The sequence below is a fragment of the Barbus barbus genome, assembly GCF_936440315.1.
Source record: "Barbus barbus genome assembly, chromosome: 14".
Taxonomy (NCBI): domain Eukaryota; kingdom Metazoa; phylum Chordata; class Actinopteri; order Cypriniformes; family Cyprinidae; genus Barbus; species Barbus barbus.
In genome coordinates this window covers 31,480,328-31,505,144 of record NC_136742.1, presented here as the reverse complement: position 1 = coordinate 31,505,144, position 24,817 = coordinate 31,480,328, and the positions used below count along the sequence as shown (strand labels likewise).

The 24,817-nt window shown below is 40.2% G+C and overlaps 1 protein-coding gene across 3 annotated transcripts in view; it reads left to right on the top strand.

Moving 5' to 3' along the window:
- LOC306880072 (transcriptional repressor protein YY1-like) overlaps positions 1–24,473 on the top strand; it is a 672,069-nt gene extending 647,596 nt beyond the window's left edge. For 2 of the 3 annotated variants that reach the window (XM_079433357.1, XM_079433356.1), the window contains one exon: positions 23,405–24,473. In XM_079433357.1, the coding sequence (XP_079289483.1) occupies positions 23,405–23,497 (93 nt within the window). In that variant the 3' untranslated portion in view covers positions 23,498–24,473. The remainder of the gene's footprint in view (positions 1–23,404) is intronic. The other variant, XR_013785049.1, reaches the window with a different exon arrangement.
- Positions 24,474–24,817: the final 344 nt, after the last annotated feature.

Genomic DNA, 24,817 nt, shown 5'->3' with positions numbered 1-24,817 from the left:
CAAAAGTCACTGGCACACATTCAAATACTCTTCATCTCAGTTTCATATCGGCAATGGCTTGTTTCCGGGAATCTGTCGGCTTCATCCAGAGCCCAACGGCACGTCATCTATTTGATGTACTGTATTATTTTCTGTGGTATCAGCAGTATGAGACAGATGCCCATAGACATGAGTTGTGTAAGATAAACTATAAATGAAACTGTCATTGAATCTGTGCAAACACTGAAATCTGTCCAGTTCATAAACGCCAGATCCATCTTTTCTTTTTGCATTCTATCAGCATTTGAAAGCAATTCTAACTACAATATCATCAGATTTTATGCCCAAATCCTTCACTGCTTTATGGTCACCGAATAAGGGTCTCGGTTTGGTTATCAAATCACTGATTCAATAGAGAAGCCGTTTCCATTGACCTTTAAATGATTGATCTAGTCATAAGATTCAGTCGTGCGTTCACCAGATGCTGCCTCTCGCTCTGTATTTATATTCTTTATTCTTCTCACCATTTCTTAAGAACAAACTGATTCAGTGCTCTTTGTGATTCAGATAAACATTGGTGTCCTGTTCTATGAAGCATTTAAATCATTAGAAACGCTGATCTCACATCATTCTATGTGTGTGTATGTATATATTATATATATATATATACACACATTTGCAATATTATTTTAACTTACACTATTGAGCAAAAGTCAGAATTTTGAGATTTTTCATATTTCAGATGTTTCTGAAAGTCTCTTCTGCTCATCAAGGCTGTATTTTTTAATCAAAAATACAGTAAACATTTTGAAATATTATTACAATTTACAGTAACTGTTTTCTATGTGAATATATAATAACATTCAATTTATTTTTGTAAACAACGCTGAATTTTCAGTATCATAACTCCAGTCTTCAGTGTCACATGATGGAAAAAAATAAAGTAATATCTGTATTCATCAATGATGCATTAAATTTATTAAAAGTGTCAGTAAAGACATTTATAATGTTAGAAAAGGTTTCTATTTCAAATAAATGCTATTCTTTTGAACTTTCTGTTCATCTGTGAATCCCTAAAAATAAAATGCATCAGTTTCCACAAAAGTATTGAGCAGCACAACTGTGTTCAACATTGATAATAATCAGAAATGTTTGTTGAGCAGTAAATCAGTATATTATTATGATTTCTGAAGATCATGTGACACTGAAGACTGGAGTAATGATGCTGAAAATTCAGCTGCGCATCACAGAATTAAATTACATTTTAACAGAACACAGAAAACAGATATTTTAACTGTATTTTTACTGTATTTTTGATCAAATAAATGCAGCCTTGGTGCACAGAAGAGACTTTATATAGCAATAATTTTATTAAACAAAATAACATTAAATGACATTTGTATTGCTAAAAATGGCAAACCCACACACTGTAAAATAAAGGTCAAATAAAGCAGCTCAGATAATACAGTTTGACCTTCTAAGGTTGAGAATCATCATGTGAAATTAGTGTATTAGCACATCTTCCAGCTGCAAACGCTGAAGGTCTGTGAGCTCTGGGTGAGTTTCAGCCTTTAATTACCTTCATCATGGATCAGAGAGCCAAATTGCAGGACTGGAGCTGATGCTCGACTCATTTATATGATGCAGCGACACATTATAACTCTCGAACAAACAGCCCTAAATCCGTCATGCTTATTAATCTCTGTATGCTAATCAGCCGGCATTTCACACAAGTTCAGACAATGAAAGAGCAAGGTCAAGTTTACTACTCACAGATTTTGATTTACATGAACTTTAATTTGAAACAGCCATACGCTTAACATTTTAAGATTTTGGGCAAAAACTAGTCAAATGTCTTTTTGTACTCTGGGATCAAGCTGCCATTAAGAAAAGCAACATGTTCAGGTCGTCAGAAGTCAGAATGAAGTTTGACTTGAATTTCACTACAACTGTTGCTTTTTTTTTTCTTTGGTTTGCCTATTTTTTTAGGACCATTTTAACAGAGAATCATAGAGGTTATAAGAATATAGACCTAATGTTCTTCATGCAAAATATTTGATATTTATTTAATTTAATTATTTTCATAATTGCCCTGCTGATTAAATAGTCTAAGCATCTAAACCCTTACAAAAAAGATAATTGTATAAAACTATAAATTAATTCATAATAATTTTCAGTTTGCCTTTCACCATAAAATATTTCATTTATACATATTTATCCTGCTGATTAAAGTCTAAGCATCTAAACTAAACAATCGCAAAATATAATTTATTTTGATTGGCGCTTCTAAAAAATTTAATAATAACAATCTTCAGTATGCCTTTCACCATTGAATTTAATTATTTACATAATTGCCCTGCTGATTAAATTGTCTAAGCATCTAAAGAAAAATATGATTTATTATTTTTGACATTGATTTTGATTGCCTCTTTAAAAATAATCTTCACTATGACTTTCATTATGGTATTTTTAATTTAATAATTGCCTTTGTTTATTGAATAGTATAAGCATCTAAACGTAATGAAGAGTTGCAAAGCATGATTTATTATTTTTGGCATTGACTTGATTGCCACTTTCTCAAAAATAATGTATAAAAATGTAAAAAAATAATAATAATTTTATATATATATACAAAATAATTTACAGTATGCCTTTCATCATGTTATATTTAATTTCACTATTTACATAACTGCCCTGTGTCACGACAGAAACACCAGTGAGTAATGAGTAGACCAGACGAAATCAAACTGAACAGACAGGACTATAAATACACAGGTTAATCATAGCTAATGAGACAAACACAGCTGGACAAGAATGAACTAATAATCACACTAGATGAGGACAGGAAACAAACCAAATATGGACACAAGAGGCGGGAACACATGAAACACACGACAGAGGACTGACACCTGCTGATTAAATAGCCTAAACATAGAAAAATACCAAATGTGATTTATTATTTTTCACTGCAATTTATTATTTTTCATGTATTACTTTTTAATAATAATAATCTACATTATGTATTTTGCCATGGTATATTTATTTTATTTAATTATTTACACAATTTCCTAGCTGATTAAACAGTCTAAGCATCTAACCTAAGCAAAGAATCCCCCCAAAAATTATGTATTATTTTTGGCATTGATTTTGATTGCCACTTCCACAAAAACAATTGCATAAAATTGTAAAAATATTAAAAATAATCTACAGTATGCCTTTCATCATGGCATATTTAATTAATTGAATTATTTACATAATTGCATAGCTGATTAAATTGTCTAAGCATCTAAACTCAACAGAGAATCTCGACTACATCATCTTCAAGGTGTCTTCTGCTTGAAAGCCGCCATCAGTGTAATCCAGCACATTTGAAGTCAAAATAAGAAGAGACAAAGTCAGTGTGACTAATAATTCCAGCACTTTCCTCATAAGAACGCATGACAACTCGTCTCTGAAGTGTGGCGCTGGAACTCAAATCGTGTCGGGCTTTAAGAAGCTCATGAATAAACATGAGGCATGTTTAATTATTGCCCCAATTTGTGAATTCCGTCAGTCTGGGGAAGTTAATCTGCAGAGGAGGGGATTATGATATTGTGATATTATACCTGCGTGATGATGAGACGCGGATCTGAAGCTGCGGCAGAAACACGTCAAACCAAGATTCAAGATTTTTATTCGTCACATACACAATTATACAGAGTATAACCAGCAGTGAAATGTAAGTCAGGTCCGCTCCAAGGACAGCGCAATTATATAGAATACAAATATTAAGAAAAAGAAAGGTAGAAAAAATAAAAGAATAAAATAAAATAAAAGATAAAAAATATAAATATAAATGTGCAGGTCAGTATGTTGTTGACTTAAATAGTAATATAAGAGGAATGTGCTAAAGAATGTGCAAAAAAGTTGTACAGGGTATTTAAATAGCAGCAATATGAATTATATTATAAATAGCTTATTGAAATAGTGATATTTACATGGAGTCAAGTGATGTTATGACACAGAGTTAGAGTTTAGGAGCCTGATGGCCTGGGGGAAGAAGCTCCTCCTAAGTCTCTCAGTTTTCGCCATCAGGCTACGGAAGCGCTTACCAGATGGAAGCAAAGTGAATAGATGGTTACCAGGGTGATTTGAGTCCTTGATGATTTTGATGTGATGCATGTTGGACTTTTCAAATTTTCGGAGCTGAGAGTTTGGAAATTCTGTGAAAAACATGTCAAAACATTGCACATCTAGGCTAAATATTTAAAGCAAGACACTGCAGGTGAATAATGTAAAAATGCACCAAATATATATCAGCATACAAACCCACTTGACTGATTACATTGAGAATTGCAAACTTTTTTGTGTTCCAAAATGTCATGTTTAAATATGCAAATGAGGCAGTATTGTTCTGATTTGCATACATTTCAAGAGCAGAAAGTTTCTACATTTTTGTTTGATTTTGTTGACATATTAAAGTTTTTACAGAGGGGATTTTGGTTCCTCTTTGGTTCCTCTTCAGAACGCCTACAGCGTAACCGGCTCTGAATACCAATGAAATCTGTCCAACGGATGGGAGGGACGTCACGGGCGAGGTGACGTAATGACCAGCTGGTATAAAAGCATTTTATTCAGCTAAGCGTTCTGTGTCTTGTAAGTCCTATTTACTGTTGTTTGTCCGTTTTGGAATGTCCAAGAGGCTTTGTAAAACAAAGTTTGGGAGGAGTGAGGCGCAATACAGGCTGTGTGTGAGACGGAGATGGCGCTCGTGGGGTTCGCAATGGGATCTTGCAGAGGGATCGGAGACGAGCGAGTCTCTATCTCCATCCTCACCTGCTGGATCCTGCGACCGCTCCCAGACCTCCCCTCCACATCGGAGCCTGCCGTTTTTCCCCGACCTCCACACTGAGGTGTCGAGGTCATGGGGAGAACCTTTTTCGGTCCGCCTCTTCGCCCCCTTGTCTGGTTTCTATAGCAATGTGACGGGGGCGAGGGAGCACGGTTATGGGGCGATGCCGCGTGTGGAGCAGACGCTTGCGGGCTATCTGTCTCCTGACGCGGTGTCGTCCCTGAAGGCTCCGACCTTGCCCACCAAGCCGCTGCGCACATCGTCAGCGCTGGTGGGCAAGGGGTACGCGGCAGCAGGTCGCGCTGGGTCATGTCTGCACACCATGGCGGTGTTGCAGGCATACCAAGCGGACCTGCTCAAGGAGTTGGATGAGGGTGAGGGAATTTCTGCGGAGGACATTTGTGAACTCCGCAGAACCGCTGATTTGTCTCTCCGTGCCACCAAGGAGACCGCCCGTGCCATTGGGCGGTCTATGGCAGCGGAGAGGCACCTGTGGTTGACCCTGCCAGATATTAAAGAACGCGACAGGGTCTTCCTCCTGAACGCCCCACTGTCGCCTTCCGGCCAGCAGTCTTCAGTGAGCACACATCTCAGTCTCTTCCGCCCGGTATCGTAGCGGAGCTGAGATGCTTGCCACCCCTTCGGGGGTCTCTAGAGCAGCTGGTTCGGTCGTTCCCTGCTGGTGCGCCGCTTCAGGGCACCAAACTAGCCGCTCTGATTACACCAGAGGCCAGTCTCGAGAGACTGGTTCCCTTAGTAGACTATTTCGCAGCGTGGAAACTACTGCCAAATGTGTCTCGATGGGTCCTGCGCACTGTAGAAAGAGGCTACAGAATCCAGTTCGGTTCTTGTCCGCCTCAGTTCAACGGGGTGATTTCCACGTTAGTGGGCCCCGAGCAGGCTCTGGTAATGGAACAGGAGGTACATACTCTCTTAAGGAAGGAGGCCATCGAGGTGGTTCCTCCTCATGAGAGAGAGTCCGGGTTCTACAGCCGGTACTTCATAGTTCCGAAGAAGGATGGAGGGTTGCGTCCCATTTTGGATCTGCGGCATCTGAACCTCTCAGTCAGCAGACTGAAGTTCAAGATGCTCACGCTCAGGCAGGTCACCTCCCAAATCAGGTCCGAGGACTGGTTTGTCGCGATCAATCTAAAAGACGCATACTTCCACGTCTCCATCCTTCCCTCTCACAGGAAGTTCCTGAGGTTTGCTTTCGGGGGCAAAGCTTACCAATATAGGGTACTTCCCTTCGGCCTAGCACTCTCAACCCGCACTTTCACGAAGTGTGTGGATGCCGCGTTAGCCCCGCTGCGGCTACGGGGCATCCGCATACTCAATTAGTCTCGAGAGACTCATACCATACATCAAGTGATGCGCTGAGCGTGAAGGTCTGCTGGCAAATCCAAAGAGACAAATACTTCAGAAAACATCAGCTGCAGGTAAAACTCACCTTATGACACCTGCGTACCACGGTAAAAACCCCAAAACACCGTCTGAAAGAGACCTGCGGCGCAAGAGGAGGACATCAAACCAAGTGTGCAAACTGTTTGGAAAAACATGATAAATATGATTATAAATATGAACAAAATGTATGATAATATGACACATTTGTTTACATTGAGAAATATATGGTGTGGTGGATATTGCATATGCTTTGATGTGTTTCTCCCACCCTCTTTTCTCAAGCCTGTTCTCTTGAAATCGCTGGATATGTTCTTTTTTTTTTTTTTTTTTTTTTTACATTTTAATTTAAATTTTATTCAGAATTTTGATAGTTTAGTTGTGCTTTTTGGGGGGTAATTTATTTATTTAATCATTTTAAATTATGCAGCTATTTTTTATAAATGGTTTTATACATACGTAGCACAGTTACACTAAACGAAAATAGGAAATGTTGCCTTAGCAACTAGTTGAAATTAAATATATTTTAATATATACTTATAAATATACCTTTTTATTTTATTTTTTAGGTTTTATAAATGTCTTATTTCAAATTTACTTTTAGTTATTTTAGTAAATCAGTTGAACAAGATGAAAATAAGAAATATTGCCTTGGCAACTAGATTAACTTAATTTATATATATATATACACATATAAGTAAAGTAAAGTAAAGTAAAGTAAAGTCGTGACGTATTGTCAAGTATGGTGACCCATACTCGAAATTGGTGCTCTGCGTTTAACCCATCCAAGTGCACACACACAGCAGTGAGTAGTGAACAAGTGCACACACACACACACACACACACACACACCGTGAACACACACCCGGAGCAGTGGGCAGCCATGCTGCGGCGCCCGGGGAGCAATTGGGGGTTCGGTGCCTTGCTCAAGGGCACCTCAGTCGTGGTATTGAGGGTGGAGAGAGCGCTGTACATTCACTCCCCCCACCTACAATCCCTGGGGACTCGAACCCGCAACCTTTCGATTACGAGTCCAACTCTCTAACCATTAGGCCACGACTTCCCCCATATATAGATATAGATACACATACATACAGTACACATACATATACATATAAATATAAATATACAGGATCAGATGACCAGGCTGTGAAAAGAAAAGAAAATGACAAAAAAATGCAATAATTGTATTTATATCACAGATAGCAACTCATGTTACACATGCAACATATTGAAGTGATTTGACAACAATATTGAATCCACTGTTCATTATAACTAGTGCTGTCAAACGATGAATTGCGAGTAATCACATCCAAAATAAAAGTTTTTGTTTACATAATATATGCATGTACTGTGTATATTTATTATGTATATATAAATACACACACAAACAGTATATATTTTGAAAATATTTACATGTATTTACATTTCTATATTTATATTCATATAATTTATATTTTTTTAAATATATAGTTAATATATAATCATAACATATTTATCTGAAATACATGCATGTGTGTGTGTATTTATATATACATAATAAATATACACAGCACACATACATATATTATGTAAACAAAAACTTTTAAACTAATTGCGATTAATCGTTTGACAGCACTAATTATAACGTACTGTCGCTGGATGCAAATTATTTTTTGGTGATAAAAAGTTTAATATGCACTGAGATGTTCTCTGCAATTCTGCGGCTATTTCATCTGTTGTTTATTAAACCAGCGACTAGATGAATCCAGAGACACACAAGTGCGTGACACGATAAAGCAGTGGTCGGCAACAGGCGGCCCAGCAATAATATCTGACCCGCGCCCGTAGCCAGATTATTTTGATAGCAGCTGGTTCTGAAATAGATCTTTCATGACAGCAACAGTTTCTCACAATCAGAGTATGTGAGCAGAGCGGAGGGCGGAGTGGAGCGGTGTGAATTTGAATGGAGAGGAGCGTCTTGGTTTTCACTCGCTCCATCACCGCTCCATCCCGAGTATAATTCATGCCAACAGCCCGTAATATAACTGCATATTTAGCAAGAATTCACGTGTTAAACATATTTAGCTAGCTTGATAGAAAAGGATCACTCAAATCAGAAAGAATGTGAAGGCAGTTCTCAAGGAATTAGTTTTTTCCTATACTGAATATTTTCAGCTGAAGGCATGATTTAAACATGTACTACAACACTTATTCACACGCAATCGCTCTCTCAATAATACATTCAAACAAATGTAATCTTACAGTGCTACTTCATCTGTATCTGATTTCGAATGAGCAGAAATCTGAAAGAAATGCATCGATCCATAGGTAAAAATAACTTACAAAAATGTTATTTTCATCACAAACCAAATTTACACTGCAAAAAGCAGCAATTATACCTTTTAATGCTGACAACTATGTTATTAGCTTGTCATGTGGTAGGAAAAAAAGTTTGTACACTAGTGTTCCAATAAGCCACGTTGAAACTATTTTATTTATTAAATTGTTTTATATATGTTATGAACAGAACTGTGATATTTCAAACCTACTGAAATACTTTGAGATAGCGAAGGCAGAGCGGTGTTTCTGATATGAGAATGCGAGGAGTGGAGCGGGAAATGGTGAACCCGGAGCGGAGCTGGACCGAAGTGATTATTAAGGGCGCTTTCACACTAGCACTTTTGGTGCGCACCCGGGTTCGATTGACATCAGAGTTCGGTTCGTTTGGATGATGTGAACGCTGTCATCCGACCTCGGGTGCGCACCCGCGAACCGTACCCGAGTCCGCTTAAAAAGGGTGGTCCGGGGTTCATTTCAAGTGAGCTCTGGTACGGTTCGCTGCTGATGTGAACGCAATCGTACCAAATCACGGAAGTGAACCGCTATTAATGACGCATTATTTGTTAAAAATGTGTGTGTTTCACTCACTCTCCTGACGAGCTTGACTATAGACTGTTAAAAAAGATGGACGACGCGTCTCCGCTTCCTTCCACTACAGAAAAGTGAAGCGAATACATCTCAATATGGCTGCTGCCATCTTGAGTAAATGACGTCATTTGGAGCCCGAGTCTGAGCAATAGAGATTATTTTGGAGCCTGAGTCTTCGCAGTAGAGTCGTGAGATGGAGCCGCGGAATCAAACTCCTGCCCAAACTCCTGCAGACCCAATCAACCATAACGACATGCCCCGTTTTTATAACATCAAATTACTAGCTAAAATCAAACTTATCACAAAAATGAACAATTGAACATATATCAGCGTGATAACAACTACCTTAAATTAGCGAAACCATATTTCGGAAAATTGTATTGGAAGTGTAATTTATCTTTATATTTTGACTGAAGTCCCATTCGTTTACATGGAGAGGGCGGGGTTTATGACCTGTACTGCAGCCAGCCACCAGAGGGCGATCAAAGAGCCCGCAGATTCACTTTTAAGGACGAGTAAGACACACTCGAGCGTGACTGACGCGCTGCAAGCAGAGAGCTGTATGTCTAATTTCTGTTCGGCTTCAGCGTTCTTTAGAATATTTGCAGTACATTCGTAAAACAGACTTAAATTCTTTATGCACTGAAGCTTTGTAAACAAAACTAACAGTTCAAAAACGTAAATATATAAAAGTGCAGAAAGCAATATTATACATTTGGCCACCTTCTCCCGCGCCATCATTACTAAGCAACGGGTTAAACAGCTCCTGGCTTGATAATGCAAACGAACCGCGGTTCGGACCCAAATAAAATAATATGAACGCAGTCCAGCGGGGGCAGGGGGAGGGGGGAGCAATCGAACTCGGGTTCGGACCAGGCTAGTGAACCAAGTGTGAAAGCACCCTAAATGCTCGGAGCGCGGAGGGAATATCGTTGACGCTCCACTCCGCTCACATAGACTACTCTGCCGGACACCGCCACACAAATGTGGCTTTTTGTTAATGACTGTCCTACTTCAGGATTTAACACAGAGTAACAGCTCACTACCAGTTACAAAAGACACTGACAAAGAAGTATTAAGATAATATTTTTTGTGGTTATAAAAACAAACGTAAGCCAACAACAGTCTTTAAAATCACTTAAAATGCATTATATAAAATCGAGGCAACCGTGCTGAAAAAACAGAACCAGCACAGAAAATTCTAATACCATCACAAATAAATCACAAATACCATTACAAACATTACAAACTATCAACTTTTAACCATTAAAACCATTAAAAATGGTTTTCTGTAGTGTGTTTTGGGACGTATTCCATAAGGATTTATTGGTTTTAACAAGCCACCAATAGATGATGACCAATTACCAGTAGAGACCCACAGACACCATTATAACCAGTAAAACCATTACAAATTTTGTGATGGTGATGTCTATTGTTTTTTTTAACATTACATATTTCAAATGCCTGCAAAAGGAGCCAAAGGCCTGGTCATTGCTGCTGTTACACTTATAGGACGTTCATATCCTTGTTTAATAAGCTATTGACAAAACATTTAATTCAAATATCCACTTAATCTTTCATTTTTGGCCACCTTTTTGCTATAGATGACACAGTCTCAATTTCTTCAACAAAAAACATGTGGACATCACAACCCTTACAAAATGGTTTTATCGTAAACTGCTTAATTTTCTTTTGCATGATTTCTGAATGCTTGAGACTATTAAATCAATCAGACAACTGTATTAATAAAATAATAGCCATAGGTAACTGTCTAAAGCTACAACTGTAATTTGCAAATAATGCAATTTAATTACAATTTATTTACTTTAATATTTTATTAAAGTTCTATTTTGACCCCTATAGTATTTTTTTTACTTCCATAATATTTGAGGGAGGGGGCACAACAATACAATCCTGCTTAGGGCACCCATTTAGCCAGCAGTTGACTGTAATTCTCTTTCCTTTTACCTGCTCCACATTAACAGAGACATCAGCCGAACCGGTCAGCACACAAAACACAATCACAGTCTCATTAAGAGACCTTGTAAACTCCAGACTTGTCTGGAAACGTCAGCCGCCACGGCCTGTGTGAAACTACAGCCGACTCCAATTACACAGAAAACACCTTCTGCTTTATATGACAACTAGTAGTACATCAGTGTCAGGACATGTCTGTGTTCACACTGCAGGAGACAAATTTCTGTCATTATTTACTCTCCTTCATGTCACTCCAAACCTGCGTGACGCTCTTTAAGATTCACACTAGATTAGGCAGGATATTCATGCTGCTCTTTTCCATTAAACAAATGTGACGCACACTGCAAACTTAAGAAATGACAAAAAACACTGGCGCTCGCAACACCAAGGTCATGGGTTTGATTCCCAGTGAAAGTCTTTAATAATACATTTTTGTAGATTTTAGTGAACCAATTAATTACATGAATATACTTATCCAAGTAGGCTATATAGCAAACAAGCCAATATTGTTTTGGTCAATTTTGTTCTTAAATATAGGTTTGTATTTCATATACACTTCCATTTGGAACCCAGACTCAGGCCAGTACCGGCCAATTGTATAATCTGTGGCCCAAGGTGTGCAGAGTTAGTGCACAAATGACCCTTGGATAAATAAGTTATCAGAACCTGAAACATAATGAACTCTACTCAAATGCATTGTTTAATGGATGAGTTATGCGTTTCCCTTCTGTGGTAAACTTCAGAGTTGTGACCATGGATGCTAAATTTGTTGCTCTTGATCAAATGGTAAAGCCAGATCTGCTTATCTTTCAGTGATTTTAATACTTTTTAAATGCCTATTACGGTTTGTGTTCACAGTACAGTCCAGTGGTGGTGGAGGGGAGAACTTGTTCTGGACCAAGTCTTTGGATAGATTTTAACACTTGTTTACTTCTGCATGTTCTTTGTGTTTTTACTTTCACTTTTGGCTTGCAAATTTGAAAATAGCTTGCAAGATTCATTTCTTGTTAATGTGAATGTCACTGAGAGGGGAACAGGAGAGTTGTTGGCTGATTTAAAAGCTTTATTCTACAATGCATTATTAAATCAGTATCACTATGGTTGGCAAAGTCATTACTTTAAAGCTGCTAATTGGGATTAAACCAATTTTGTTTTTTTTAATTGGTCAAGTGCGACAAAAACAGGGGAAATGGACAGTTTGGAAAGTACATTGATTTAGATTTTTCACTTCAATTATAACGTTCAGGTTTATACAAGATACAGTTATTCTGCTGGAAAATTGAGGCCTTTCTGAAAGAAATGTAAGTAGTAGTAATTTTATTTGTCACATACATAATCATACAGAGTATAACCAGCAGTGAAATGTAGGTATTATAGAAAAGATACAGCTCGACATGAGGAGAGGGGGGCGAAAAAAAATAATTCACAGACTATTTTCTTATGAGAGTACAGTGTGAGAACAGAAAAAACACCCCAGCAACAAAAAGCACATAGTAACAGGGGAGACACACGACTTGCAACGGGGGATGGGGGGGGGGGTAATCCAGTTCCGACAAGCAGCCATCCGGTCCTGCAGCCATTCTCGGCGCCGGTCAGACCCGCCTATCAGAATGGCGGTACAAAGCGGCGAAGGCGTTGGATGCGGGGTTTGGGAGGTGAGTGCGTATCTGTATGTGTGTGTGTGTGTATGTATGTGTGGCCTGGGAAGTTGGCACGCTGGCATTCGAATCAAGTTGCCTCAGTCCGCAGATTGTGAAAGCGACACAGCAGGTTGCCATGGAGACAGCCTTGATCAGGACCCCAACCGAGTCAACAACAGCAGGTGTCTGGAAGGGGGGAGGAACGCAAGAGAGTCTAACTGCAGTGCTCTTCCCGGGGAAATTTTCCAGCTTCGACCTTGTCCGAGGTTGCGCTGGTTAGGAGAGCCAAAGAAGATAAGATTGTTTGGTCTTGGGGCGAGTAGCCACATTCCAATTTCACAGCTACTCTCTTAGTCCATTTCTGGTCTCCAAATCATCAATTTTCCTTTCAACCGTGAGCTTCTCCGTGATGGTATCCATATTGCGGTTAATAGTCTCAGACACTGCTGACCGCTCTGCCCACTTCATGACGGGCAGCCTTGAGGCTTTGGACAGCTGTTCCGTCTCCTGAATTCTAAAAATAACAGAGCAAGGCCTAATCCAATCAGCAGAAAACCCGTTATCGTGGTTCCGAATAGGTAGATGTCTTCAATGTCCTCCACGGAAAGAGCTGCCACACACACGACCTGCGTCCATCGTGTAGCCAGCTGTGAACGTTCCGCCAGGGCAGTCAGGTTCCCCGATCCCAGGCTTCTCATCGAGAAGATGGTGTCAATTTCGTTGAGAGACCAGTTGATCAAATCCATATTTTTCAGTTTGGAGTGCAGTGCAGAAAGAGTCTCTCAAGTGAGACGATACGAGACGAAGAGGCAAGTAGGGAAGGATAGGGAAGGGAGGGAGAGAAAATATAAATGTATAGTTACTAAAACGCATACATTTTGCTAGCGTGGCAGTTTTTGGCAGTAACCGCTACAAATGAAACCATTTTGAGTCAAACGTTAACAGTATAACACCATTTAGATGGTGGAATTCTACTTTCAAAACCTCAAAAAAAAAAGTGAAAGCTCAGAAAGCATGAGAAACAGCCTCCTGGAGAACGTTTTAGCCATTTTATAAGCATTTTATAAGCAAGTCACCCAGGACAAATTTGACCCTGGACCACAAATCTAGCCTTAAAAGGTGAAATTTTAACACTTAAAAGCTGAATAAATAAGCTAACCATTGATGTATGGTTTGTTAGGATAGGCCTATATTTGATACAACTATTTGAAAATCTGGAATCTGAGGGCCCAAAAAAAAAAAAGATTTGCCTTAAGTTATCCAAATAAAGTCCTCAATTCATATTACTAATCAAAAATGAAGTTGACATTTATGGTAGGAAATTTACAATATCTTCATGGAGCATGATTGTTACTTAATATCCAAATGAATTTTGGCAGAAAAGAAAAATGGATAATTGACCCATACAATGTATTGTTAGCTATTGCTACAAATATACCTGTGCTACTCATGACTGCTTTTGTGCTGCAGGATCACATGTAGAAGCTCAAATATTGCAAAGGTTTGGAACTTCCTGCCTAAACTCTTATAGATCAGGAACACAAAAAAACAACAACAAAAAAACGCATCAGACTGACTGTATAAAAGCGGTTTTATTAAGTCATGTGCCCTGCAGCCAGAACTGAATCAAATCATGGACAGGGAGATGTGTAGGTGGTCTCAAGTGAATCACCTGAAAGGATTCAAAGAAAAGGGAGTTGGATTATGCTCAACAGAATTCAGCCAAAGCAAAACATGATCAGGACGATGAAAGCATTCTTGGTTGATAGTAGGCAAACTTTGATCACTGCTGACTTGAGATTCTTGCAATCAAAACTCAGTTTCAGCTGCAGATTGTAACTCATGGGGACACCTTTGGGAACCTGCAAGACAGAAAGGATGAACAGCAGCACACAAGAGGGCAGTTTGTGAATATGTCCAGTGTACACCGTCTCACCTCTTTCAGATACACCAGGACATGATCATCTACGGTATCAACCCACTCCATTAGAGGAGCTAATGAATCTTGTGAAGACTCAAGCCGAGAGGAAAATATCATTGTTTAGCTACACAATTACATAGAGCCTCAAACATCTCAGGATTTTCCAAATCATCTTAATGCATACGAACCGGTGACGTATCTGCCACAAAACCCTACAGGAGCTTAATGTCCACTATAACCATGTTAGTGCTTGACTTTGGGACATCTTATCTGAATGGCATGGAAATAACAAGGTTTAGTCGACAAGAAAGCAGCTTCACTTTGTAAGAGTAAAACATGAGCTGGTTTCAAGACTAAGTCAAAGCTGTTCTTACTTCACCGTGAACCTCAACATGAGATTGGCTTCAAGCGTTTGGCAGTGTCCAGTCACCTTTGCTTCGACACTCAATGTCCTGGCTACTTTAATGGGTGTTGGGATGTTGTAGAAACACGCTACCTATAGTACGCAGAATGCAGAGCAAAGAAAACAGAATTAGGGCATGCACCACAGAAACAGAAAAAGTGAGGGTGAAGATACAGACCTGCACAGACACACAAGTGGATCCAGTTGCTTTAACACTATATTTGCCTGGAACATTCTTCAGAGGTTTCTCCTGATACAGCAGCCTGTTGTCCCGAGCCACAAAGCTATACGAGTCTCCTCCGGCCACTGAGGACTGTATGGTAACAACGCTGGAGCCCTCCAAGCTGAACACTTCAGTGGCGTACAGAGACAGAGCCTGAAGAGCCACCACAGTGTCCTAAAATACAAGCACCAGATTAAAAGCACCACTCAGATATGGATGATTGCACTCATTTTTGGTGGTCAGAGTCACCTGGGTGGAAGAAAAGCTTCCATGGGGACTCTGCTGGGTTACGAGCCAGTTGACAATGCGTTTAGCGTAGCCCAGATTAGCCATCATGAGAGGCTGTACAGAGATAACCGCTAGCAGCACATAAGAGCTGATCTCCACCTCCAGAGTACCACCAGATGAAGTCTGAGACCAATGGAGCATAGTGCCGAAGAGACAGAGGAGAAAAAGTTGATGCCAAAGATCCTGATGAACAAAAGGCAAGGCAAGATTTATATAGCACATTTCACACACAATGGTTATTCAAATTTCTTTACATAAGTAGTAAGTAAATCACAATAAAACAAAGAATTTAAAACCATTAAAAATAGAAAATTATACAAAATGCAGTGCAATCAGTCCGGACGTAGCACAGTGCTCATTCAACAAATGCACCGCTAAACAGATGAGTTGAGTCTGGATTTAAATGTGGCTTGTTTTAACACATCTGATTTCTTCTGGAAGCTGATTCCAACTGCGGGTGGCATAATAGCTAAAAGCGGACTCCCCTCGTTTTGGGTGAACCCTTGGTATTTCTAACTGATTCTATCCTAATGATCTGAGTGGTCTGTTAGGTTTATATTCAGTGAACATCTGCAATGTATTTAGGTCCTAGGCAATTGAGTGACTTATAAACGAGTAAAAGTACTTTAAAATCAGTCCTAAGTGTGATTGGAAGCCAGTGTAAGAACCTGAGGACTGGTGTGATATGCTCAGATTTTCTGGTTCTAGTCAGAATCCTGGCAGCAGCGTTCTGGATGAGCTGCAGCTGTCTAATGGTCTTCTCTGGAAGGGCGGTGAGGAGACCATTACAATAATCAACCCTGCTGGTGATAAAGACATGAACAAGCTTCTCCAAGTCTTGACTGGAAACAAAACATCTAATTCTTGCAATGTTTTTGAGATGATAGTATGCTGATTTAGTTAGTTACTGCTTTGACATGACTACTGAAACGAAGGTCTGTCTCCAGAATCACCCCAAGATTTGATTTGATTTTTAGTTGTTGAGCCCTAGAGTTAAAGGTATGCATTCACCTTGAGAACTTCATCTTTGTTTCCAAATGCAATGACTTCAGTTTTCTCCTCGTTTAACTGAAGAAATGTATGGCACATCCAACTGTTAATTTAATCTATGCATTGGCAGAGGGAGTCAATGTCTCAAACAGAAGCCTGATAGAATCCCACCTTCAGAAATGGCACGGTTGTCCAAGATAGTAAACAGCGGTGCTTGAGTATTGGTCTCTCCAGCCAAACTGAAGGTGTAGGCGAACAGAGCCGTGGCGTAAGTGTTTCCCAGGTTCCCAATGACAGGCCTCAAGCAAGACAGAGCATTGGTGATGACTGGATCCTGGAGAAGAAAAAAAATAAAATTACAAGCAACTGCCAGAACAGGAATGTCATCTGCAAAGAGCTCATATGCATGTGCTGGAGAGGTTTTTTACCATAACAGGGATGCCAAGTTCAAGCAGTGATGCAGCAATGTAGGCAGTCATGGTCATGCGGTCACCAACTCCACCCTAAAACACAAAAGCACATTGATATAGATCAGGGGTGAGGAACGTTGATCCTGGAGGGCCGGTGTCCCTGCAGAGTTTAGTTCCAACCCTAATCAAACACACCTGAACCAGCTAATCAAGGTCTTCAGGATGCAGTTAGGCATCTTTCCAGGGTTTGTCAGGGTTGGAGCTAAACACCGCAGGAGAGTAGCCCTCCAGGATCAATGTTCCCCACCCCTGATATAGATGAACAGCTTCAGTCCTCAAGTCTAGTTTTAGTTTACCTTCATGTCGTTGTGGTGCAGAGTTCCCTGTTGCACGAAACAGCCGTCTGAACCCTGCTTGCTCATCAACCATTCCTTTGCTCTCTGAAGGACATTCGGATCAATGAAGATGAACAGTCTCGCTAGGGCAAAAGACCTCATGACGAAGGTTGTCAACCTGGCCGTGGACAAGTTGACAAACTGAACATACAAAATCACTGGTGCTACAACAGTAGTGTTAACTTGAAAGATTCATTAACGAACGTTTTTTTCTGTCTTCGTTGACGGTGACAGAGACTGGACTTTGACGAGCTAAAACCTCAAACTATGAAATTTATGCTGCGTCTTCGTTAATGAGACAGGACTGGACTAGAATGTTATTTGAGGACTACCGGTCATTCAAAATACAACCTATAGGCCAAGTTAACCAGCTTGTCTTTCAAAAAGTGCATCCCTATCATTGGATCATAAGGGGTGGTGTTCGCATATCTAGTCTCAGTATGGCAGCCGCAGTGGACAGATAGGCAACCAAAATGTGAACTAGCGAACTGAAACAATGGCCTCAGGACCCGAAGAGTTAGGGATAGGGTGACCAGATGTGTAGTTTTTCCCTAGGAGTCACAATTCATTGTCAATTAACTTAGTGAAGTTCTCAGTGCTCAAATACACATACAGCAGTCCAAATGTCTATAGTGTATGTCTGTATTTATGTCTATACTCTCACATAAATACAGTCTATTATGGCTTAAGTAAACAGGTGGGTGAAAACTTTGTCAGCATTACATGCATGCCTTCTGTCTTAAACGGACAGCATTCCTAATTAAATACCCATCTGTGTCATTTTGTTAACCAACAAATGTATACATCTTAAGTAAAAAAAGCTCTTGTCTCTAGCTGCTTCTTCGCCTGGAGAAGCAGCAGCCACCACCTCAATGCACTCTAAAAGACACAAAACCATGCAACACCAGACAATTTGCCAATCCACAAAGAAAGAGGAATAACCTCCCATAACTCAAATCACGCAGAAGTGGTTTTCATTGAAAGAACTGTCTAGAACCTACCTTCAGGTAAGTTGTGATACTCCTTGCACCGAAGGGCTAGAACGGCAATATTTGTTGCGATCTTCATTCCCATACTCTGTTGGAGTAACAAGTCAAAACATGACATTTAAAGTCAAGGAGTCTGTAGTATTCAGGGTCTACATAAATCATGTTTTCTACCTTGAAGGTTGCGTAGGCATGACCTGGACGGGATCGAAAGAGACACTCACTGTTGGGGTAACCTGCTAACCTTGGGAGCAAGTCAAACACCTGGGACCATGAAACAGTCCTTGAATTTGTGCTCTGCATTTAACCCATCCAAGTGTATACACAGTAGTGAACATACACCCAGAGCAGTGGGCAGCCATTGCTGCGGCGCCCAGGGAGCAGTTGGGGGTTCGGTGCCTTGCTCAAGGGTCTCACCTCAGTCGTGGTATTGAGGGTGGAGAGAGTGTTGGTTATTCACTCCCCCCACCTACAATCCCTGCCGGACCTGAGACTCGAACCCACGACCCTCAGGTTACAAGTCCAACTCTCTATCCATTAGGCCACGACTGCCCTAAGTACATTACATCATAAGCCTTGTTCAGACTGTACAAATCCAATTGAATTTAAATAGTCTGAACGGCAACAAACTACATGAAATCCGATTTTTGCAAATCCAGTTCGAGCTACATTCGTGTGGTTTGGAATCCCATTCAAAATCGCATTCCTGGAAATCCGTTTCAGTCTGACTGGTTTCAGATCGGATTTAGCCTAGCTTTTTCACGCCATGTAAAACGTCAGCCATTTTTGTAGAAACAAGCTTGCATTGTTGCGAACAGCAAGGTACGCGGAAAGACAATTCCAGCTTACTGCGTTTCTGCATCATAAGAAACCCATAATAAATACACCATGACATCAACATGTTGTCATGTCACAAGACAACATCTGTATTGCTGTTATTGTTTTGTTTTTTTTTATCATGTTGGCGTAACAATGCAGTAGCATTGCTATAGAAAGCAATACACATTCCATGAAACAAAAGAGTATTTAGACATATTTGATATGAACAGTTGTGATACAGACTATTAAGACATAAAAAAAAACTAAGTTGAAAATTGCCTTTAAAAGTTGTCCAAATTAAGTTCTTAGCAATGCATATTACTAATCAAATTAAGTTGATATTTACAGCAGGAAATTTACAAGATCTCTTCATGGAACATAATCTTTTAATCCTAATGACTTTTTGGCATTAAAAAAAAATGGATGGGGTGACCCATACAATGCATTGTTAGCCATTTCTAAAAATACCTGTGCTACTTATGAAAGCTTTTGTGCTCAAGGGTCTCAAATGTGAAGGCTTCTACAATGAGGAATGAACATGTACTTGCCTTTCCATTCCAAAATATTCTGGGAGCTCCAAAAATGTGACCCTGCCGAGTTCAAATGTAATGGACACTGTTGCAGTTTGACATCACTACAGCTGGGGAAAAAACAAAAAAAACAAAAAAAAAAACACACAAACAAAAACACTGAATAAACAAGTCCACTTCCTCCAAACACATGCTGCTGGTTCAAATTAGCCAATAGCGCACCTGTTCCCTCCTCAGTGACATTCACAGTAACACCAAACAAATCTCACAGATAATTTTCAAATCTTGTGTTGAAAAACACTCATGTATCGACACTAAGAGAGACACAGCCAGTGTCCCTCATCTAGTAGTAGAGCAAAGATAAGTCAAATTTAAGTCAAGTTCAAGCAGAAGAAAAAACATTTTCTCCAAGGCTAGTGTAGTCACACACCCTAGCGGTTTTAGTCAGGCATCGACGAGTAAGACCAGGAACTGCTACAAATGTATAAACTGGCTCACAGCACACCGACACTTGACCAGGTACAGGCTGACCATATTTGTATCTGGAAAAAAGAGAATAATAAATAAAGTGGGGGGAAGAGCAAGAACAGAGCAACCAAAATACAAAGTCCAAGAATAGGAGCTTACACTTACTTGGCACAAGCCTCAATCCCACATCTCCCACACTAAACATCTGTGGTGCATTTATGGTCACATCAAACTTGGGTAAAACTAAACCCAAATAAAATCCTTTTAGATTAAGACCTCTGGTTGTCATACAGTTACACATTGTACTCAAAGACTTACCATATTTCTTCACCTCAAAAACATCTGTTCGCCAATAAAAGCCCTCAGTGTGTGCATCCCAACCTGAGCCTCAGGGTTTAACTTATGAGAAAGCTGCAATATCCACCTCGTTGAGGAAATATTTGTCCACTGCCCAATCCGATTATTATGAGTGTCCTAGTGAAACAACAGCTCAGAAAAACTGCAAAAAACCCTCACCTCCACAACCACCAGACTGTACTGCAAGATACAAACACGAATATTAAACACTTAGAAGAAACATGCGTATGCAGCAACATTAATAGGAAAGAGGTAATTGCACAGGGAAAGCAAGAGCTGATCAAATGTAAAACTGTAACTTGAATGCAATGTAAGTCGCTTTGGATAAAAGTGTCTGCTAAATGCATAAATGTAAATGCACAGTGTGAGGGACTGACGTTTGAACAGAGAAACCGCATTAGACTTGCAATTTGTTTAGACAACTCAATATGAAAGATTAGTCCTTACCATCAAGAGGCACAAATTTGGCATCCATGATGACAACTCTGAAATATACTGCAAAATGAGACATTAGTTACATAATGAAACGATCAGAACTTGTAGCTTAATGGAATTTCTTCAGCTCTCACCCAAGGGTTATTTGTAGCTCACCAGTTTGTCCTGGATTGTAGATGGGTTTGTCTGTTTGGAAGAAGGTCAAAGGCAAGTAAGGTCTAAACATGACTTTTCTCTCTTCTGTCACTTTGAAGACCCTACCATTAACTTCCAGCTTCTGCACCGATTCTCCACCTACTCGAGGAGCCTGTAGCAAAACGTCCGTTTAGTGTACAACAAACCAATTGATAAGCCACATGTTTCATGATGGCAGACCTGGAAACTAAAGCAGTGGTGAAATGGCATTGAAGATCTCTGCTGCACAAGTGGTGTTGTTGCTCTCATCAAGCAGAGAAATGGTCATTGTGAGACTCTCTTGAGGTTTCAGAAGACTTTCACACAATTTGGCATCAGAGCCAGACTCGATCACTGCAGGAAACGTCACAATGAATAAGCGGTGGAAACAAAGAAACTTTGGTTCAGAGACTCAGGAATTCACTTAGATTATGTTGGCTGAACATTAACAGAAAGGGGCTGCCATATTTAAGAGCACTAAGAGCATAAGACAGCCAATGTTGAGAAGCACACAATTACTTACAAAAAATAAAGTTGTGGGTCCAATTCCAACACAACTAACTTTTACCATAGACCTCCCTGTTGAAAAAAAAACATACGTATAGGTATGCTCTGAAGAATGGCTGCTGTTTGAGCTGGTCAGGAGCTGGTTTAAGCTGGTCCTGAGCAGAAGCTAGTTGCTTAGGACCAGCTTAAACTAGCTCAAACCAGCAGCCATACTTCAAATCACACCCAACCAGCATATGCTGGTTTTTTGAGCCCAGTCTCATGAAAATGCATATAAATAGTACGCCGAATAAAAACAAAACTCGTGGTACTGATGGACTTTGGCTTATACGAACGTGTTTGTCATGATACGCATCTACCCCACGACCCTAATCCTACCATCACGTAGCATATACAGTACACACCAAAGTCCATGAGTTTTCATTTGGCATACTATTTATACGCACTTTCATGAGATCAGGTTGGTTTTCAACAGGGCTGCAGTTAAAGCTCTAGTGCTTTTTGCACTCTTTAAACAACTCAATCATCAGATCAGACTGTATATGCTTCTGTTTACTTTAATATTCAAGGACATTACCACTCCCACACATATTGGCTTTCAATCACAAAACATGTCTTTAAAAATTTAAATCAATGTATTGTTTTCTGTGAGCAAATAAACAAGATGATTTTCACATAATTTTGAAGAAAAAATTCTAGGCTACAAGATCCAGTTCTCAAAAGTCTTGTGAACAATTGTTCTGTGTGTGTTTTATGGTCTTATTTCAGTGATTTCAAAATTTTAGATTTTCACTAACCACACATAAACGTTGATTTCTCAAAAACACAATCATGTACGTAAATGCTGCTGACATATTATTGTAGCCCAGTTTGTGCTGTTTACAGTGTTATTAGACTTTAGCCATTTATATTTTTATAAGCAACTGAAAAAAGCACAAATGTCAGGGCATGTCAAAACCTCTCCAGGCCCCCAAAACACCCTCAGGCCCCAGAGGGTTAATCAAACAGAGGGGTATTAAGACCCCATTTCTAATAAGTAGAAGAAATGAATGGTCAGTTCTTACAGAGGACAACCCATACTATATGCACACCTCATATGAAACCATTTTACTGCAGCATTTTCGAGATATGGCACATTATTCTATTTAGAGGGCTATGAAGACCCCATTTCTAATAAGAATACGAACTTAATGGTCAGTTCTTATAGAGGACAACCCATACTATATGCACACCTCAAATGAAACCATTTTACTGCAGCATTTTCGAGATATGAGACATTATTAAACTTTAGAGGACTATAAAAACCTCGTTTTAGTAGAAGAAATGAATGGCCAGTTCTTATACAGGATGCCCCAGACTATATGCACACCTCACACGAAACCATTTCACTGTAGCATTTTTGAGATATAGGTCATTATTATTGGCGCTGATTTTTGACTGCGTGTTTTGAGTTTGAGCTCCATCATGTTGTTTCTTTATCATCTATTTTCTATCTTAAAAACAATTTTATACACTATAATTTTCGTTTCTATAATGTGTGAATATATCCCCTATAGCATTCTAAAACAAAACCAATCAGAGCTCCTTATCACTAGTTTTATTTTGATTTCTCGAGTCTGCTATTAGCTTATAGCCCATTAGCATCGGCATCGTGGCTGCCGCTAATCTCTCTTAGATTGCTAATACTCTATTCACGCATATTAACATTGTTTCACTGTTACTTGCTTAAATGGCGGATTTGTGTCTACCTTTGAGAGCAGGTGAGGACACATTCGAGCTGCATTCGGTGCAGCTGGAGCTGGAGGCCGTGGAGAAGCAGATCCGCGACCTGGTGGAGAAGCAGGCCCAGCTGAGAGAGCGGAGAGCCGCGCTGGAAACATCCCGGGCTGACGCTCACAAACCGGGATAAGTATACAGCACGCTGCTAACACTCCCACCACCTCTACTCCGTGTGTTTCTCTGCACAGACCCTGTGCACCCAAGACAAGATCTTCCCAGATGTCCTTCACTCCGGCGCCGGGACGCCACGGACCCTGGGTGCACCAGCAGCGGAAGACGCGAGCCAGGCCCCGGGCGACGACCTCTCCGCCTCCGGTCTTCGAGATCTCCACCCAGAACCGTTTCGCTCCCCTCCGCGAGACGGAACGCGACGCTGTGACCGTCGGAGACTCCATCGTCCGGCACGTCCGTGCTACGTTAGCTGAAGGTAAAGTGCACACTCACTGTTTCCCCGGTGCTCGTGTTCTCAATGTTTCTGCGCAGATACCCGCGATCCTGAAGGGCGCCGAGAGCATCGGTGCTGTCGTGCTGCACACGAGGGTTAACAACACCAAGCTGCAGCAGACGGAGACACTGAAGAGGGACTTCAGGAGCCTGATCAAGACGGTACGCAGCACATCGCCCGCGACGACGATCATTGTGTCAGGACCGCTTCCCACGTATCAACGAGGACAAGAAAGGTTCAGTACACTTTTTGTTTTAAACGAATGGTTATTGTCATGGTGTAAAGAACAGAAACTGCTCTTTGTTAATAATTGGAATCTTTTCTGGGAGCGTCCTAGGCTTTTCCGTGCTGATGGCCTGCACTCCAGCAGAGTCGGAGCGGAACTCCTGTCGGACAACATCTCCAGGACACTACGCTCCATCTGACTAGTAAGCCAATTCTCAAATAACTGCCATGATGACTTTTGTTTTACCCACTTAAAAGATAGAAGTACTTGCGTTGTCCAATCTATACAGACTGTGTCTGTTCCCCGAATAGCGAGGTCAAAATATAAATTTAATGCAGGATCTAGAAAAAATCTGATTGTGATTAAACCAGAAAAACGCAAAATAAATGAACAAAAACTATTTTTAAAGCTTGGGCTCCTAAACATTAGATCACTCGCACCCAAAGCAGTTATTGTAAATGAAATGATCACAGATAATAATTTTGATGTACTCTGCCTGACTGAAACCTGGCTGAAACCAAATGAATATTTTGGTCTAAATGAGTCTACTCCACCAAGCAACTGTTATAAACATGAGCCCCGTCAGACTGGTCGTGGCGGCGGTGTGGCAACAATATATAGTGATATTCTCAATGTTACTCAGAAAACAGGATACAGGAGGTTTAACTCATTCGAAATACTTCTGCTTAATGTTACACTGTTAGATATGCAAAAGAAATCTCT